This window comes from Danio rerio, chromosome 11, assembly GCF_049306965.1.
Source record: "Danio rerio strain Tuebingen ecotype United States chromosome 11, GRCz12tu, whole genome shotgun sequence".
In the NCBI taxonomy this organism is placed as follows: domain Eukaryota; kingdom Metazoa; phylum Chordata; class Actinopteri; order Cypriniformes; family Danionidae; genus Danio; species Danio rerio.
In genome coordinates, this window is record NC_133186.1 from 40026515 (window position 1) to 40047500 (window position 20986).

A 20986-nucleotide genomic window follows, 5' to 3' on the forward strand; every position below is an offset into this window, starting at 1 on the left:
GTTGTTGACATTTAACTTCTCACTCAATCTTAGTTTCTAAAATTGTCTTACAATAATAATAAATAAATAAACTTCAAATAATAAATGGTTTCATTTTTAAAGCTAAATCTTTATCTGATTTGTCTGATGGAATACACCATTATTAAACACATTTGCACAGACGTAATAATTACAATGCAATTTTAATTACTGGACAAAATATGATAGAAAACGATGTTAAATATAAATAATGTATAGGTATATTTTTACTTGTAAGTATTTATTGGGGTGCCCCAAATTTTCTGGGGCCCTAAGTGTATGCTTACCTCCCTTATTGGTTAAACCTGTCCCTGCTTATTGCATATTATTTCATAATATTCATTGCAAATTCATATAATTTTATTGTTTATTACTTTTGATATTTTTTATGTTGACTGGATGGTTTGCAGAAGTCTGGTGTTGTCTGATATTAATGTCTGACTGGCCCTTAAAATACATTTCCTTTTCTTTATAGCAAATGTATATCCACAATAATCAGTAGGTCTCGACTGTGTTGTCAATTATATTTTATCCAACGTACAACAATCAGTGCGCATGTCACTGGGGGCGCTTTGTACAGATGCAGCCGGTGCGTTTGAAGTTTGCGGTTGCCAAGCGACGCCGAACGCCACAGCAAAAGAAACACGCTGCTTTATTTAATGTGAGGCTGCCCTCAAGCAGGGGTTTCCGGAACCCGAACCAGATGACAGTCTTCTTAAACGCCGCTATAGTCTTCATAGGATGACCATGACACAAAACAAACTGGTTTTAGGAGCGGTATTTCCATTTATCCTCAGCAGATAAGCGAACACCACAGCATCCTGATGGCATCAGAGTCCGTGAAGGTGGTCGTCAGATGTCGGCCTTTAAACAACAGAGAGAAGGCGATGAACTGTAAAATTGTGGTGTCCGTTGACAGCACTCACTGTCAGTGTTTCATTAAGAAACCTGGGGACACGGAGGAGCCCCCTAAACAATTCACGTTTGACGGGACTTATTATATAAACCACTCCACTGAAGAGGTCTACAACGAGATCGCGTATCCTCTGGTGGAGGTAATATTGATGTTTTTTTGTGTGTATGATTTAGCATGACTGTAAGAGTCTCTGTAGAGACACTTAACTTTCCAGTGTGTGTGTGTGTGAATGCCAATATGTGTGTTATCTGATACCTGTTGTCCTTTATCTGAAACTAAACACCATAGAGTTAAAATCAGTCACGGAAGTAACCTACAGCCCTTCTTATAATTGATTATTTACTAGATGTGCTTGTAAGCTGGGCCCTTAAGTCTCTATATATACAACACTGAGGACCTGAATATCTATCTATCCATCCATCCATCCGTCTGTCCGTCCGTCTATCTGTCTATCTCTGTCTGTCTGTCGTTCTTTCATCAGCCTTATATTCTCATTCTTTTGCGTTACAGGGTGTAACTGAGGGCTACAATGGGACCATTTTTGCTTATGGACAAACAGGCAGCGGCAAGTCGTTTACAATGCAAGGTGTACCAGATCCTCCTTCCCAGAGAGGAATCATCCCTAGAGCTTTTGAGCACATCTTTGAGACAATCCAGGTAACCAGTTTACAAAACAAAACATTTTTTTTTCTAAGAGTTTATTTGCAAATTCAGATGACTAAATTACATATACAGTTGAAGTCAGAATTATTAGCCCCCTTTTAATTTTAATTTTCTTTTTAAAATATTTCCCAAATGATTTTTAACAGAGCAATGACATTTTCACAGTATGTCTGATAATATTTTTTCTTCTGGAGTAAGTCTTATTTGTTTTATTTGGGCTAGAACAAAAGCAGTTATTAATTTTTTTAAACACTATTTTAAGGTCAAAATTATTAGCCCTTTTAAGCTAATTTTTTTCGATAATCTACAAAACAAACCATCATTGTACAATAACTTGCCTAATTACCCTAACCTGTCTAGTTCACCTTATTAACCTAGTTAAGCCTTTAAATGTCACTTTAAGCTGAATAGAAGTGTCTTGAAAAATATCTAGTAAAATATTATTTACTGTCATCATGGAAAAGATAAAATAAATCAGTTATTAGAAATAAGTTATAAATATTATGCTTAGAAATGTGCTGAAACAATCTTCCCAGAACAGAACAGAAATTGGGGAAAAAAATAAACAGGGGCGCTAATAATTCAGGGGGGCTAATAATTCTGACTTCAACTGTACATATACAGTACAACTGTTCTAGAGTTCTGAAAAAATCTCAATCTGTTTTTGGAATGAAATCTTTTGTTTTAGCATGCTGCTAGCATGTTCAAAGTTGTTAACATGATTTAGAATATTGCTAGCATGTTTTGGCACATTTCTGTCATGTTTTTGTTTTATTTTCTATGTGACGAATCCTAAAACGTGTCACGATTTCCACTTTTTTCAGTATTGATAATAAAGAAATGTTTCTTGAACACAAAATCAGCTATTAAACTGTTTTTTGATTGTGTGATCCTAATGACAAGGGATGCACGATACTGGAAAAAACTGGCATTGCCACTGATATATTCTGTGTTATACACTCACTGGCCACTTTCTTAGGTACACCCTAGTATCGTTTTGCCTTCAGAACTGCCTTAAGGTACTGGAGATATTCCTCAGAGATTTTGCTCCATATTAACATGATAGCACAAAGCAATTGCTGCAGATTTGTCGGCTGCACATGCCTGATGCAAATCTCCCGTTCCACCACATCCCAAAGGTGCTCTATTGGATTGAGATCTGATGACTGTGGAGGCCATTTCAGTACAGTGAACTCGTTGTCATGTGCAAGAAACCAGTCTGAGATTATTTGCGCTTTATGACGTGGCGCGTTATTCTGCTGGAAGCAGCCATCAGAAGATGGGTACACTGTGGTCATAAAGGGATGGACATGGTCAGCAACAATACTTAGGAAGGCTGTGGCATTGACATTATGTTCAATTGGTACTAATGGGCTCAAAGTGTGCCAAGAAAATACCCCCACATTGTTACACCACCAGCCTGACACATTGATACAAGAAAGGATGGATGCATGCTTTCATGTTGTTGATGCCAATTCTGACCCTAGCATCCAAATGTTGCAGCAGAAATCGAGACTAATTAGTCCAGGCAATATTTTTACAATCTTCTATTGTTCAATTTTGATGAGCCTGTGTGAACGGTAGCCTGTTTCCTGTTCTTAGCTGACAGGAGTGGCACCCCTTGTGGTCTTCTGCTGATGTAGCCCATCTGCCTCAAGGTTGGACGTGTTTTGCGGTTAGAGATGCTCTTCTTGAGTTACTGTTGCCTTTCTATCTGCTCAAACCAGTTTGGCCATTCTCCTCTGACCTCTGGCATCAAAACTGCTCTCAGAACTGTCGCTCACAGGATATTTTTTATTTTTTGGACCATTCACTGTAAACCCTAGAGATGGTTGTGTGTGAAAATCCCAGAAGATTTCTGAGATACTCAGACCAGCCCATCTGACACCAACAACCATGCCACGTTCAAAGTCACCTAATTCACCTTTGTTCTCCATTCTGATGGTCAGTTTGAACTGCAGCAGACTGTCTTGACCATGTCTACATGCCTAAATGTATTGAGTTGCCGCCATGTGATTGGCTGATTAAAAATTTGCGTTGACGAGCAGTTGGACAGGTGTACCTAATAAAGTGGCCGGTGAGTGTATATTGCTGTAAGGCTTGAAGCTTACGCTGCTATTCTGAACCAATAATCGGAAACAGAAAGCAGTTGAAGGATGGCGTGTTTAAATCCATTATTTATCTGACTCCATTGTAATGAATCTGACTCCATTAAAGTTGTTATCATCGTTGATAAAGAGAAAGAATCTCTACATCTTAAAGCAGGCAAAGTTGTTTATTAAGTTACATGTTAAATATACAGACATTAGAATGAAACAAACTAACATACTGTATAAAGAAATTAGCTGTAACATATGCACTGCTGAGCAACAAAGACAGTGAAACTGCCTTTGTTAGCATATGAGGCTACGCACTGGTGTGCTGGAGATGCAGCCCCCGTGGGGACCCGGGGTAGAATAGGTCCCTAGCACCCCCTTGCTGTTCGTAAGAGGCGACAAATGGGGCAACTTGTTGGCCGTGAGTTGCGACTCGTGTTGGTGGAGGAAGAGATCCTGGTGATTGAGGATTTTGATTTGCTGCGGCTATCAATTATCCAACACATCACTTTGGCTCATACTTCAACTAGACGAGAGATTGGAAAGGCCCATTCCAATCAATCGGCTTGTCAGGACTTGCCTTTCTCCCGGAAGGCGCTGGCATAGGGTCAATTGAGTATTATAGACCCTGTGTTTATATGCTCAAGTATATCATCACTGTATCCTTGATGTACATCCAGTGGATGTCCGTGGCTCTGTACATCCCCTTGTAGGACTCCGAGGTGGGTGAGGAGCAGAGATGAAGAACAAATATCTAAACACTATGGCAAAAAATCAAAACACTAAAAAACGGATATTAGAACAAGACTTGGAGACTGAACTAAGAACTGGTTTTATTTTCCCATCTGAAAATGAAAACTGGCAAAGATTTATTGTACTGGAATCACTGACTGATGACATGCCCCTGACCAAACTGTCCCCTTTTGCGATCCACAAAGGAATCACAGGAATTGCAGGAACAGTAAAAGACATTAAAAAGCTGCGATCTGGACAAATTTTGGTGGAATGTGCTAGGAAAGCTAACTCAGAAAATTTACTACAAGCAACAACTTTGGCTGGAATTACAATGAAAGCATTCTCTCATTCTACTCTGAACAACAGCAAAGGTGTAATCCGCACCAGAGAATTACAAGATATGGACGAATCTGAAATCGCTTTAGAATTAAAACCAATAGGTGTAATCGACGTAAAAAGAATAATCATCAAAAAGGATGGGCAGATGATTAAAACGGGAACATACATCCTGACCTTCAACAGACCACAACCACCAGAGAAAATCAAACTTGGATATTTAAGTGTTGCTGTAGATATATTCATACCAAATCCACTGAGATGTTTTAAATGCCAGAAATTTGGTCATGGATCTGCAGGATGCAAAAATAAGACAACATGTCAAAATTGTGGTGAGGATGATCATGGAGTGAACTGCACAAAACCTCCTAAATGTAAAAACTGCCTTGGAGATCATACAGCCTCATCAAAGAATTGTCCCATTTGGCATAAAGAGAAAGAAATACAAAAAATAAAACACACAAGGAAGATGAGTTATCCTGAAGCTCGTAAAATAGTTGAAGCTCTTCCTGCCTTCTGTCTGAAAAAGCCCTATTCTGTTGCAGTCACACCAAAAACTCAATCAACAAGTTGTCAGACGGATCTAACTTGGCTATTCAAGGACAAACCTCAAACCATAAGCAACACCAAAAATTCAACTTCCCAAAAAACAAAAAATGAACTCATTCAAACTGGACCAATTCAAGACTCATACCTAGAACAGAAAGAATCAAAAGTGAAAAAGAAAACTCCAAGTACAACAAATCAACAACCAAATCAAGATAAATGTCGAACTCACAAAGATGACAATCCTAAAGATATTGAAATGACGGAGACAACGACCAGTCGTAGTCGTAGTCTCTCACCTAAATGTAAAAATAAAGGACCTGTACCTATATTTCCCACTTGAGAATAAACAATCACATAATACAGTGGAATTGTCGGGGACTAAAAACCAACTTTGCAGAATTACAGCATTTAAATTCTGTTTTTAACCCACTTGCCTATTGTATTCAAGAAACCCACTTATCTCCAAATGATGCCTTAACTTTTAAAGGTTTTAATATAATTAGTATACGTGGACCAAACATACAACGACCCTCTGGAGGATCAGCTATCCTAGTGAGAAACGACATTATCCACAGTCAAGTTGTATTGGACACTCAATTACAAGCAACAGCAGTTCAACTTACTCTACATAAAACAATTACAATATGCTCTATCTATATCCCACCTCATGAAGCTGTAATACCTCAAGAACTGGACAAACTTATTTCACAATTACCAACTTCATTTTTACTGATGGGTGATTTTAACAGCCACAACATCTTATGGGGTGATGATCACTGTGATGCCAAAGGAAGAAGAATGGAAACTTTTATAGAAAATAATGATTTATGTCTTTTAAATGATGGAACCAAAACATATCTTCATCCAGGACATGGTACTTATACAGCAATCGATCTGACAATATGTAGTGCTGATCTTTTACTTGACTGTTCATGGAGAGTATGGAATGATCTATGCGGGAGTGACCACTTCCCAATTATCCTCACATTTCCACAACTGGATGTAACAAGTAGACCTTCAAGATGGCAACTCAAGAAAGCAGACTGGACCACCTTTCAAAACATGTGTTGTGAAAAATTAATTTCAGCTACCCAAGATAACCAGAACTCAATAGAAGACTTCACTCAGCAGTTAATCGCTATAGCAGATGAAACCATCCCAAAGACATCAACAAAACCACAACGAAAGACAAATCCCTGGTTTAATGAACAATGTAAAAAAGCTATTGAAACTCGGAAAAAAGCAGAACGTGCTTTTAATAAACATCCAACAACTACAAATTTTATCCATTTTAAAATTTGTAGAGCCCAAGCTCGCAGAACCCTAAATGAAGCAAAGAAACAAAGCTGGAAACAATTTGTATCCAGCTTAACTTACTATACTCCCATGAAGAAAATTTGGAACATGATCCGTAAAATGAAGGGAAAGGAAAATGGAACTCGCATACAACATATTATAAAACAAGGAATACTTCAAACAAAGGAAATGGACATAGCAAATACATTAGCTGAAGCCTTCGAAAAGAATTCATCAATAGAGAACTGCCTCCCAGCATTTCAAATCATACGAGCACAGCAGGAATGCAAAGAACTAAATTTTTATTCTGACAACAAAGAAGTATATAATCAACCTTTTAAAATTAAAGAATTAATAAATTCTTTAAAATGCTCACATGATACAGCCATTGGACCAGATAAAATCCATTACCAGTTTTTAAAACACTTACCATATAGTTCACTATGCCTCCTACTGGACGAGTTCAACAACATCTGGTCTTCGGGAAAAATTCCAGCTTCGTGGAAAGAAGCAACAGTAATAGCTATACCTAAACCAGGAAAAGACCACACTGATCCAAATAACTACAGACCAATTGCTCTGACCAGTTGTTTATGTAAAACGATGGAAAGAATGATTAACAACCGTCTTGTCTGGACACTGGAAAAAAACAAACAACTAACTGACTACCAGTGTGGATTTAGACGTGGAAAGAGTACATTGGATCAGTTAATCCGACTAGAAACTTATATCAGAGATGGATTCATCAGAAAAGAACATGTTGTTGCTGTTTTCTTTGATTTAGAAAAAGCTTATGACACAACATGGAGATATGGAATTTTAAAAGATCTTCACCAAATGGGATTTAGAGGAAAACTTCCTACCTTCATTTCAAACTTTCTCACTAGAAGAAACTTCAGAGTCCAAGTGGGAAATTCCCTTTCAAATACCCACCAACAAGAACTCGGAGTTCCTCAAGGAAGTATACTCTCGGTCACACTCTTTAGTATTAAAATAAATAGCATTGTGGAAATCATTGCTCCAAATATGTTCTGCAGCATCTACGTGGATGATTTATGTATCTGTTACAGAGGGAAGAACATGAATACAATTGAAAGGCAATTGCAGTTAAATATTCACAAAATTAACCAGTGGGCTGTCGAAAATGGTTTTAAGTTCTCTAAAACAAAAACTGTTTGTACACATTTTTGTATCCAGCGATCACTTCATCATGATCCAGAACTTTTTATCAATGGAAATATGATCAAAGTTGTTAAAGAAATCAAGTTTTTAGGTCTCCTTTTTGATAACAAAATGACTTTTATCCCTCATTTAAAATTTTTGAAAAACAAGTGCCTCAAAGCTATGAACATAATCAAAGTGTTGGCAAAAACAAATTGGGGTGCTGACTTAACTGTACTTTTACGATTGTACAGAGTACTCATTCGATCTCGTTTGGATTATGGAAGCATAATTTATGACTCTGCCAGGAAATCTTATAAACAAATCCTCAATACAGTCCACCATCAAGGATTACGGCTTGCTTTAGGAGCATTCAGAACATCACCCGTTCAGAGTCTGTACATTGAAGCTAACGAACCCTCACTTCAAAATAGACGGCTGAAACTTTCATTACAATATGCTATCAAACTAAAGGCAAATAAGAATAACCCAGCCTATACTGCAGTTTTCGAACCTCAGTTTGTACAATTATACGAAAGTAAGCCAAAAACCATCAGACCATTTGGTTTACGTATCAATTCACACTTACAAAATCTAAATTTAAACCTGGACATTTTAAAACAAATACACTTCAACTCATTGCCTCCCTGGAATTTAAAGATGCCTATAATCAATATGGAGCTAGGACACCAGAAGAAAGGAGTTACTCATCCCAATATGTACAAACAACAATACCTGGATATCAGAACTCAATACTCTCAGCACATACCAATCTTCACAGATGGTTCAAAGATGGAAAGTAATGTAGCAGCAGCAATGGTGACAGGGGAACAAAGTCATGGAATCAGTCTACCTAAAGAATGCTCTATATTCACAGCTGAAGCCCGCGCTTTACTTTTAGCATTGGAGTACATAGAAAATGCAAAACAAAAGAAATCCATCATTTTCACAGACTCTAAATCATGCCTCCAAGTTATGGAATCTTCAACGAATGATCATCCTTTGATTGAAAATATTTTAACTAAAGTTCACCAACTACAAAATCAGTTTTATCACATCATTTTTTGCTGGGTTCCTGGACATGTCGGGCTTTTAGGCAATGAGCGAGCTGATGCAGCTGCTAAAGATGCTTTGAAACAAGTAGTGAACAAATGCCAAATTCCTCCTTCAGAGATGAAACCTTTTATCAACGCTTACATTTTAAACAAGTGGCAAAAGGAATGGGATGCATTAGAAAACAATAAACTACATGAAATCCAACCTGAAGTTTCACACAGAATTTTAAGACATTTTAAGAATCGATTTGATCAAGTAGTTTTTACCAGATGCCGTATTGGGCATACGAGAATTACACATGGTTTTTTGCTCCAAGGTGAAAACCCCACTCAGTGTTTGTGCTGCAAAACTCCTATTACTGTAAAACATATTTTACTGGACTGTACTGCTTTTACTGATTCCAGAAGGACTTTTTATGAAATGAACTCTTTTAAGGACATTTTTGACAAAGTGGAACCAGAAAAGATTTTAGAATTTTTATCATGTATTAACACAAAAAATCTTATTTAATTTATGTTTTATTTTGTTTGTTGATTTTTAAATTGTATATTTATTGTTGAAAGATTCCTGCCATGAAAATAGCCTTGGTTGCTGACATGGCACTAAATAAAAAATACATTACATTACTGCTGGAGATGCAGAGTAAAAGCCATTCTCCCAGATCAACAGTTAACTTTCCCTATTATACCCTGAGCAAAGCATTGTCAAACATGAGTGAAAACCAAGCCCCGAAACCAGCTGAACATGAGAGCAAAGTTGAGGAGATAAAGTGGGGGAGAAGTACATTAACATACTCTCTCAGCAAATATATTGTAGATTGAAATACAATTAATCAATGTCTCTGTTGATTTCATCACTACAACACTGAAGTCATAAACTGTCAAATGACACCAAACATGACAAAGATATCAGAAGGAAGAACACAAGCAGATGAATTGTGTATGGTGAAAAGCACATGGTTACTCTAAGCAAATGGCAGAGATGTGTATCGGAGCTGTGAGGAACTCTGCCTCACTAGGAGGACCCATCCCATGCTTGGAATGTCTCAGTAGTCCTTCATTAGCATAGAAGGAAAAGTATATAATATTTTCTCAGCTTACATTGCGATATGAATAATTTAAATTAATTAAAATAATTTGTTTGAATAAAACAATTTCACCATATGATTTTAATTGCTCTATTTGTAAATGAATAATTATTTTGCATTGACTTTGTCAGGGAGCATCTGAATAAAAAAAAAAAAAAACATTACAAAAATACTGAAATACAGAGCAGATACAAATCAATGTTTTTGGGAGAGACTATTTAGACAGAAATACAGGTAAAAATGTCATTGTGTAAGTAATTTCATACAATTAATCTTTAAGCTTTAAACATTATAATTGCATGTACCTAAATGGTTTAAATGAGCTTAAAGACTTCAAAAACACTCAAAGGAAAAGTTTTACTCTGATATTAATCTTTGCAATGATTCCACAATTTTATGAACTGTAATATATGGTAAAATCGACATTCCAGATCCTGCAGTCTGATTATTGCAAATGTGTACATTGTTTTAACGATTCTGAAATTAGATATACAGCCCTACTAGTGACACTAAGGAGTGGACTAATTGTTGTTGAAAATTCAGCTTTTTATTTTGTGAATAAATTTCAATTTAAAACTTATTACAGCAGTTACCCAAATAGGTGGTAATGTTTCAGAATATTATAATTTTGCTCTATTAATAACTATGTGCACTCTTGGTGATCACAAATCATCCTTAATCTGAACCTTTCTCCAAAGTGTGCTGAGAACACGAAATTCCTTGTACGAGCCTCTTACCTGGAAATATACAAAGAGGAAATCAGAGATCTTTTGGGAAAAGACATCAAACAGAAGATGGAGGTATGTCTCCATTAATCACACAGAGTTCATTGTGCCTTACATATTGTATACTGAATGTCTCAATGCTTTATGTGATTAAGCTGAAGGAGCATCCTGAGCGTGGAGTTTATGTGCGGGATCTGACCATGCAGACGGTGCACAGTGTTGGGGAATGTGAGCGGGTGATGGATCTTGGCTGGAGGAATCGTTCTGTGGGATACACACTCATGAACAAAGACTCCTCTCGCTCGCACTCCATATTCACCATTCACCTGGAGATCTGCAGTATAGGTTTGTGTCTGATGCAAGGTTATTTTAATAATAGAAAACTGAAACTAAGACTATTGGTCAAAGAAACATTTGTTAGCTGAAATAAAATTCATATCAAATGAAAACTAAAACTAACTGAAATTAACAGTGATTGAAAAACAAACTGAAATAAAATGATAATTAGCAAAACTAATAATCATTTTCAGAATTAATAGGCACTCGTTCTGTGGTGCAAAATCTGTAGATGTTGCTTTTACAGACAAACAGAAAACACATCTCTTCATTTGTGAAAATATGCAAACTATGCATGTTTAACTACATATACGATCTTTACAGTGGTGGCACGGTAGCTCAGTGGTTAGCACTGTCGTATCACAGCAAGAAGGTTGCTGGCTTCAGTTCCGGCAAGGCCAGTTGCCGTTTCTGTAGAGTTTGCATGTTCTCTTTGTGGTTGCTTGGGTTCTCCGGTTTTCCCCACAGTCCAAACATGCGCTATAGATGCGTTTAATAAACTAAATTGACCATAGTGTGTGTGTGTGTGTGTGTGTGTGTGTGTGTGTGTGTGTGTGTGTGTGTGTGTGTGTGTGTGTGTGTGTGTGTGTGTGTGTGTGTGTGTGTGTGTAAATGAGTGTGTGGGTGTTTCCCAGTACTGGGTTGCAGCTGAAAAGGGCATTTACTGTGTAAAACACATGGATGCTTCCACACATGCTGGAATAGTTGGCGGTTCATTTCACTGTTGACCTCTGATCAATAAGAAACTAAGCTGAAGGAAAATGAATGATCTTTAAAATAAAATTTTTAAAGTTTTTCTAAATCTTTCATCTTTCATATTTTTCCCCCTTTTTCGTTTAAATTGTTTGTGTATGGTTTGGGGTTCAGTGTCATTATAGTGTTCTAACTAGTATTTTACTTTTAGTACTTAGAAGTCTGCACATAAGTTCGTGTAAGCAGTGCAAACACTTAACTTTGCTTTGGTTGACACTAGATATGCTCAGTTAAACTATACTAAACCTAAAACTGAAACCAAATACATTCAAACTATATGAGTAAGTATACAGTTGAAGTCAGAATTATTAGCCCCCCTAATAATTTTTCCCCAATTTCTATTTAATGGAGAGATTTTTTTTTTCAACACATTTCTAAACAAAACAGTTTTATTAACTTATTTCTAATAACTAGGCAGGTAATTAGGCAAGTTATTATATATCGATGGTTTGTTCTGTAGGCTATTGAAAAAATATATATTAAAGGAGCTAATAATTTTTACCTTAAATGGCTTTTAAAAATAGTTTAAAAATGGATTTACAAAAGTTAAAAATGGCTTTTATTCAAGCCAAAATAAATCAAATAAGACTTTCTCCAGAAGAAAAAATATTATCAGACGTGCTGTGAAAATTTCCTTGCTTTGTTAATCATCATTTGGGAAATATTTAAAAAGAAAAAAAAATTAAAAGGGGGCTAATAATTCTGACTTCAACGGTATGTGTAAACTAAATAAAAACTAAACTAAAACTAACAAAACCGTTAATGAAACAAACTAAAGCTAATCTGAAATTTACAGAAAATTTTAAAATAGCATTAAAATAACAAATCTAACGCTTGTGTGCTGTTGAGGATGTTTTCATCCAGTCTGGGGTGATTTTGAGGCTTAATTTGGCCCCAGTTTTCTCTGTGTTTCAGCAAATGGAAAGATTTCTGGTGACAAATCTTATTTTAAAACATATTTTGGGAAAATGCTTTGAAATGTAAAACAGTACACTCTGGAAAATGTTGAAAGCTTTTTCTGTTGTAAATTTGCCCAAAATTCTACAAAACACTACCCAAATTTACTACCTTACAGTAAAAATGAAAAGTTTTACTTCTTCCCAACAGGGAGAAACCCCAACAATCAAGAATGCATAATTATTTGATGTCATGGATTTGCAATCCAAAAATGTCTTTATTATGGAAGTCAATGGGGGAAAAACAGCCATGAACATAATGAAGTAGTGGTCAGTTTGAAAAGTATTCAAGGGTTAATGGGTTCGAGTCCCGGCTGGACCAGCAATTCTGTGTGGAGTTTGCTCCGGTTTCCCCCACAGTCTAAAGACATGTTGTGTAAGTGAATTGGATGAACTAAATTGGCCGTAGTGTATTAGAATGTTTGTGAATCATACTTGCCAACCTTCCTGGTTTTCCCGGGAGTTTTCCATATTTCCCACCACCATCCCCAAATATTTGCATGTATGGTGTGTATGCGAGAGTTTATGATTGTTTCCCAGTACTGAGTTGCGGCTGGAAGGCCATCTGCAGCGCAAAACAAATGCTGGAATAGTTGGCGATTCATTCTGCTGTGGCTACCTCTGATAAATAAGGGCCTAAGCTGAAGGAAAATGAATAAATGAATATATGGATTTTTAACTTCTCTGTAATCTTTAATTGGGCATAGATACTGCTGGTGATGAACATCTGCGCGCTGGGAAGCTCAACCTGGTGGATCTTGCCGGTAGCGAACGACAATCAAAAACTGGTGCTACTGGAGATCGTCTTCAAGAAGCCACCAAGATCAACTTGTCTCTTTCAGCCCTTGGCAATGTCATATCTGCATTAGTTGACGGTCGGTCGAAATACATCCCATATCGCGATTCTAAGCTGACCCGTTTGCTTCAGGACTCTCTGGGCGGAAATACTCGTACCCTTATGGTGGCCTGTCTGTCGCCTGCCGACAACAATTACGAGGAGAGCATAAGTACTCTACGTTACGCCAACCGCGCAAAGAGCATCCAAAATCGTCCTCGCATCAATGAGGACCCGAAAGATGCCCTCCTGCGCGAGTACCAGGAGGAGATCAAGAAGTTGCGGGCTTTAATCTCTGGGCAACTGGGATCTGGCAACCTCAGCTGTAAGAAACACACCGTTTGGTTAAATCTGAATGTATCTGAATAGCTAAAAAGCTCATTTTTTTGTCTGTTATCAGCGTTTTTGGCAGGTCAGAAGTCAGGAGAAGCTTCAGCTGTTGTATCGAGACCCCAGAGCAACACATCAGAGAGTGAGGCAGAGAAAGATAAGATAAAAGAGGTTTGTGAGATATAAAGGTAATCACTGAGCCTTGAAACAACAAGATTTATTTACAATACCATACCATTGAGTTAAAACTGCACTTGTGAAGATCTCAAATTATCTACTATTTGCTGCAAATTCAGGTGTTCTGTCAATACTTTTTCTGCTAGACTTAATTTGATACCATTTCTCATCCTATAATGTTAAGTAGATTAGATCAGAGCTTTGCATTGGTTTTGTTACTGTTTGTTTACTATACATCAAAGCACACTCATGTTGTTTCTGGTGTTCCACAGGGATTGGTTTTTGGATCTCTTCTGTTTCTTATTTATCTTTTACCTATTTACATATTTTTTTAGGAAATTTGGTATTTATTTTGATTGACATCTAACTTCATCTGTCTTCTAAACCTTCTTCAACGTTACCTCTTAACCTTGTTGAGGGCAGAATTAAAATCTCGGGTTTCAACTAACTTTCTTTAACTCAATTTATAATAAAGTAAAAAGTTTTCTCATTGGCTCAAAGTTTAACCTTTTCTTGCTGACATTAGATTATTGCACCATTTCTTTTTGTAATGAGATACAATTTTTTTTGTGACATCTTTGTTGAAACATTGCCTTATTAAGCTCATCAATATCGTTACTTGTTCCTCAGTCTTCCATATCAGGAATATGAATTTCCCCGTCTTTTACTTTTGTAAAAGAGCAATGCTACTCTTGTGAATGCTCTCGTAATATCAGTAATAGATTATTGTAATGCTTTATTCTGTTGGCTTCCACAAAATATTACCAAAACTTCCATTTCTGATCATTTCACTCCTACGTTACAATGTTTACACTGGCTTCTAGTTAAATTCTGAAGCTCTTACCAATTTAGCTGCTCCTTATATTTTAGACCTTTTTAATTGATTTACCCCATATACAGTTTTAAGTCAGAATTATTAAACCTCCAAAATTATTAGCCCCCCTGTTTATATTTTTCCCCAATTTCTGTTTAACAGAGAGAAGGTTTATTCTTCTATCTCATTAATAATTTTTAACTTAAAATGTTTTTTTTTTTTTTTATTTAAAACTACCTTTATTCTAGCCCAAATAAAACAAATAAGACTTTCTCCAGAAGAAACTATATTATCAGACATACTGGGAAAATTTCCTTGCTCTCTTAAACATAATTTGTGGAATATTTAAAAAAGAAAACAAATTCAAAGGTGGGTTAATAATTTTACTTCTACTGTATAAAGTTAAAATTGATCCAAAGCACTCTACAATATTTAAAAACAAGCCTACAAGCATTTTTTAAAAGCTATAGAATAAAAAAAGTTCAACAAAGAATTGGATCTTACAGCTAGTTAAAAGAAACTAGTTAAAAGTATGGGCCTGGCCACTCATAAAAAGAGCCTTATAGTGCAATGCAACATGACACAACTTATTCTTTATTATAAATAGTTCTTCTATTTACACATTTTAATGAATTACTTGCGAAAATTAACCAAATGTGAGAATGGTTACATCTGGTATAGTCACATGTTGAATTTATTGCAACAATATGGAACAGGAATACGTTAAACTGCCAAAGGTGTTGTTTTTAGACTTGAATAAAGTGTACACCTAAAAAAAAAGATTTGTACAGTGCAGATTTGTACAGTGCTCAGCATATATAGGTACACTTCTCACAAATCTATCTTTTAAATTCATATTTTTAATAAGAAGCTATACAATATTATATTTGTGCATATACATTAGATTAGTCAGTACTGAAGCCAAATCTGGAGCTTATCTTACAAAATAACTTACGATAGCGGTCCAAAAACTAGCACACCCAAACTTTTATGTTATAGAAAAATATTAAATACACATTTAAAAAAAAAAAAAGAGGAAAAATCAAGAGAAACAAAAAATTGTTTAAATTTTAAATAATTTTTTGCATTATTTTGCTTGATTTTAATTGTTTTCAATTTCTAAATCTGTTTAGTGACTAAAATATAATTTTTATAAATATATCTGTTTAATAAATCTGTTTTGTTTCAATGCACCCAAATACACTGCATATATTCTCTGACAAATGGATAAAATATTCATTTTCAAAATGGGGTGTACTCTGTTATGCTGAGCACTGTAATTCCCCTGGAAACTGATCAAATGTGTACCATCAATGCATTATAAAGTTCATACTAAGAATGTTATGATATGAGATGCTGATCAAAAGCAATAGACGTCAGTCAGCATCTTGTATTGGTTGCAGCTGTTTTTTGTGATTTGAGCAGGATGATTGGGCATTCAATTGTTTTTATGAATCTTCAGATGGAAAAAAACAGAATTTTGAAAATCTCTGCAGCACTATAATTCCTTTGTGCTGTTATCATTAAAAACACAAATAGATTATAGGTATCAAACTTGTAAATGTGCCTTAATTAAGCCAAATGCAGTGATGTGTAATGTGTGAATGTACATTTAGGAATATGAGAAGAAACTGGCGAGGCTGCAGGCAGAGTATGATGCCGAACAAGAGTCTAAAGTCAAACTCCAGGAGGACATCGCTGCCTTGAGAACATCATATGAGACCAGGCTCTCTTCTTTAGAAAGGTCCAGAGGTAGTCGAACACACACCACTGGTAATGTTGAAATTTGATGTCCTTAGGTCAGTCTTTTGGTTCTGTATGTTATTGATCTGTAGAATCTTGTCGTTCTCTTAAATCAGGTGGTGTTCATCTGCAACAACATAAAGAAGAGCCCATCACTGCATCTGCGGCTTCACAAGAACAGGCTAAGATTGACCACAGTGAATCTGAGGTGTTTTTATTTCGCATTAGTAAATGTATTTAACATTTTTAAAATGTTTTTCATCTGCATATTTAATGTTGTTTAATGACTTCACAAATATAAATGACCCTTTTGTTTAGGAGAGACCGTCTTCTGTTGATGCCACTGTCAAAGGAGCTGCCAGTGGAGAAAGTCAAATTTTAGATTCGGTTGTAGTTGACATACCAGGTCAGCTGGACCAGAAGCTTGCTTTGGAGAGGTGAGATGCTTAACTGGCCTTAAAGTTGTGACTGAAAGAACACAAAGAAAGGATAAGATTAACTTTTTTGCATGTTTGTGCTTTGTATAATCATTGTGCTGGTATTTCATATGACATACTATCACCCAATCAGCATGCACTTATATTACTGTTTGTTAGTGTCTGTTGTGGTGTGTAAGACCCCTCCTGAAGTAGGAGCTTAATAATTTCTCCCAAAAAGGAGTTCCTATAAAGCAGGGGTGATCAACCCTGTTCCTGGAGATCTGCCTTCCTGGAGAGTTCAGCTCCAGTCCAAGCACACCTGAAACAACTGATTAGGATCTGAACAGCACTTGATAATTACAGGCAGGTGCGTTTGTTATGGGTTGCAACTGAAATCTGCTGGGAGGTAGATCTCCAGGAACAGGGTTGGTCACCCCTGCTATAAAGCATCCCCAGTTCCAACAATGGGAATAAGTCAAAATATTGTTCCCCCATAAAATTCATCCCGACTAAAAGTGTTTTTGTGCTTTTAAATGCCATTTGGGTGCATGTTTTGTAATGCAGTGACAATCGTATAGCTTCAAACAGACCCGTATAGAAATCATGGCAATATATTCAGTTGACATATAGGGCATGCAAGGTCATATTTGGATTTTGCATATACAAAATTTATGCCATACATGCAACGTATATTAAAAAAAATTGAAAAAAATGATGTTTCAAATATGTTAAATATAAATATGTCCAAATATTATTATAATATATAAAAATAATCATAATGTATTATTATATATGAACACATATATAACATTATAGCTAATATATTTGAACATATATGTACATGTTTAATTCCAACATTTGAAAAAAGAAGATTTAAAAGGCCTTTTATATATACAGTTAAAGTCATAATTAATAGTTCCCCTTTGATTTTTTTTTTCTTTTTTTTTTCTTTTTTTAAAAAATATTTCCCAAATGATGTTTAACAGATCAAAGAAATTTTTACAATATGTCTGATAATACTTCTGGTATTTTGTTTTATTTTGGCTAGAATAAAAGTAGTTAAAAAAAAAAAACTTTTAAGGTCAAAATTATTAGCCCCTTTAAGCAAATTTTTTTTCTGAAAGTCTACAGAACACCATCGTTATACAATAACTTGCCTAATTACCCTAACCTGCCTAGTTAACCTAATTAACCTAGTTAAGCCTTTCAATGTCACTAAGCTGTATAGAAGTGTCTTGAAAAAGATCTAGTAAAATATTAATCACTGTCATCATGGCAAAGATAAAATAAATCAGTTATTAGAAATGAGTTATTAAAACTATTATGTTTGGAAAGGTGTTGAAATAATCTGCTCTCCATTAAACAGAAATTGAGGGGGAAAAAAACAGGGGGGCTAATAATTCTGACTTCAACTGTATGTGTATATATTATCCAGTTATGAGCTTGAATGTCATGTAAGTCATTTGCATTTAGCGCCATATATCAGATTCTATGTGGGGAAGAAGAATGATTTATCTGGATATTAAATATGGAGGGCTGAAATGCTGTCTCTGATCATTTATGTTGTCTGAAGGCTGCAGCAGCTGGAGCAGGAGTTTGTGGGTGGCGAGCAGGTGAGGAACGAGGAGCTCAAGCAGAGACACAAACAGAGGAAGACTCTGGCCGACCAGAGGAAGAAGCAGCTGATCGAAGCTCTGAACCAGAGCAGTGAAGATGGTGACAGTGTGCTGCTGAACGTATACGACTCCATTCAGGAGGAAGTCCATGCCAAGAGCAGACATCTGGAGAACACGCAGAAGAAGGTTTGAGCTTTCGGTACTTCAATATTACTTTTGACTGTTCCCTAAAGGGGAAATTAAGCACTCAGTCAAGTTTACATTATTTTGTACATTGGATTCCACTTGAATGAAAATATATTAAACTCGTTTAATGTTACTGTTTAGAAGAAAACGGCATGTTTTACTATAGATTTTAGACCTAGGGCGCCGCCATCTTTGAATGTCGCTGTGTCTGACGTCACAGGGTTGGTTCCGTTCCCTCAGCTGAACAGATACAGTGGAAGGAGACTGTAAAGACTAATTTAACCCAATGTGTGAAGTTGTGGACGTGGAGCTGGTGCAAATACAAGCGTCAGATGTGTGTCTAAAAAATATATATATATATTTATTCTATTAAAACATACATTTATTGTCCTTCTAGATTAAACATACAAGGTCATAATTAGACTTCACATATTTAAAATTGATGTCTTATATGCAACATATATTTGAAAATATTGCAGAAATTGACACTTTAGAGGTTCAGGACACCCTGGAGAACTTTTTTTTTAATATTAACAGATTTGTGTGTGTTGAGCATCAGTTAAGACAATGTTAGCACCTGTCAGCTTTAATTGTAGGGAAAACTGGATAATTTTGAGCTTTTGTCAGCTAATTTCAGCTTCCGGGTTTAAAATAATTTTTGGGGCGGGATCAAAATCGGTGACATAGCGCAGTACTGCAAGTGCAATGATGACGCGTCGGTTTCTCATTATTATTCATAGCGGAGTTTTCTTATCCTATGAGAAGAGCCGGCTGCTTTATTATTTATGAGAGCACGTGCTTTCCGAAGGCAGACCTGCCAGTTTCAAGCAAGCTGTGAGTGAGACACAGACCAACGGCACATAGCCGTTCATGAAGGCTCGTATGTGTTTGTTTCCATGATCCACGGGGTTTGTTGCATGTTTTTTCCCCGCGATCCTGTCAGGGCCGATCATACAGCAAAGCTGTGTGTGTGCTGCAAGCATTTTTGTCGGGAGAGCAGCACGAGAATTAGAGAATGGCGGACGTTGACTTTTATCAGGAGTTCGTTCACATTCAGACACATTACTGTGCTGCTGTGTTTGCCTAAATCCTCTATATTACCAGCAGGGCTAATGGTTAAAATTGACAGGTCAGGAGACCTGCTGCACTGAGTCTGCATTCAAGATCTATAATTTAGACACTGGGATCGAGGGAGAATCCTTATAGGGTTTACATGAACACACTTATCTTTATAATGATATAAATTGTGGTTATGTGTATATGAAATTACGAATAACAAATGTTGCAGGGCATTAAATTACTGTTTATTTCTTTGCATTTTAACTTTGTGACCTATAAACTCATGCGTCTCACGGTTTGTGTCTCAGTTTGTGAGCTAACTGACAACAACAGTTATTCGCTCCCCTTCTCCCCTGCTGGCCACGCCCACTCCTGCCCGATGCTCACGGAGCTCCACGCCCATTAATCATGCATCTTTTGAAAAAGTTCTGAAGTAGACTTTAACCGAAAGTGGGGGTGTCATGGCCCTTTAAATAGTTGTTTTCAACCATTGGATTTATAGATATGTAGATATGTTTAAATTTATTAATATATAATAATAATAATAATAATAATATATTGTTAATCTCATTATATATTAACACATCTATAACATTATAGCTCATATATTTAAACATATATGTACATATATGTAATTCCAACTGTTGAAAAAAAATATATGACATATTTTTTATAAATGTGAAATCCAAATATGAACTCTTCATTTAAGTCATTTGCATATAATGCCATATATAAGATTTCTGTGTGGGAAAGGAGAAAAGTTTATCTGGTTGGTAAATATGGAGGTGATGAACTGAAATGCTGTCTGTGATATAATACAGTTGAAGTCAGAATTATTAGCCCTCCTCAATTATTAGCACCCCTGTTTATTTTATATTTTTCCCCAAAAAAGTAAAGTTTATTGTGATTAAATTTTAGATTTTTCTCATTATTTGAAGATTCATGATTAATTACTATTATTTATTAATTTTGAGATATTGTATGGTTTAGGTTGTACTTCGTGCAATATATTTAGAAATTATAATTTTGATATCTATAATCTAAAAATAACAAAACATAATTTTATTGTCCTTCTAGATTAAACATACAAGGTCATAATTAGATTTCCCATATTTAAAATGTAT

The 20986-nt window shown here is 35.9% G+C and overlaps 1 protein-coding gene across 7 annotated transcripts in view; it reads left to right on the forward strand.

Annotated features, from left to right (window-relative positions):
- Positions 1-649: 649 nt before the first annotated feature.
- Positions 650-20986, forward strand: part of kif17 (kinesin family member 17) — a 24595-nt gene continuing 4258 nt past the window's right edge. For 2 of the 7 annotated variants that reach the window (XM_068224181.2, XM_073915967.1), the window contains exons 1-10: positions 762-1073; positions 1445-1591; positions 10612-10713; positions 10794-10983; positions 13391-13843; positions 13919-14019; positions 16456-16591; positions 16699-16790; positions 16901-17019; positions 18575-18803. In XM_068224181.2, coding sequence (XP_068080282.1) covers positions 843-1073; positions 1445-1591; positions 10612-10713; positions 10794-10983; positions 13391-13843; positions 13919-14019; positions 16456-16591; positions 16699-16790; positions 16901-17019; positions 18575-18803 — 1800 coding nt within the window. In that variant the 5' untranslated portion in view covers positions 762-842. Of the gene's footprint in view, positions 1074-1444; positions 1592-10611; positions 10714-10793; positions 10984-13390; positions 13844-13918; positions 14020-16455; positions 16613-16698; positions 16791-16900; positions 17020-18574; positions 18804-20986 lie in introns of all 7 variants that reach the window. The other 5 variants (XR_012386816.1, XR_012386817.1, NM_001386321.1 and 2 more) reach the window with 4 other exon arrangements.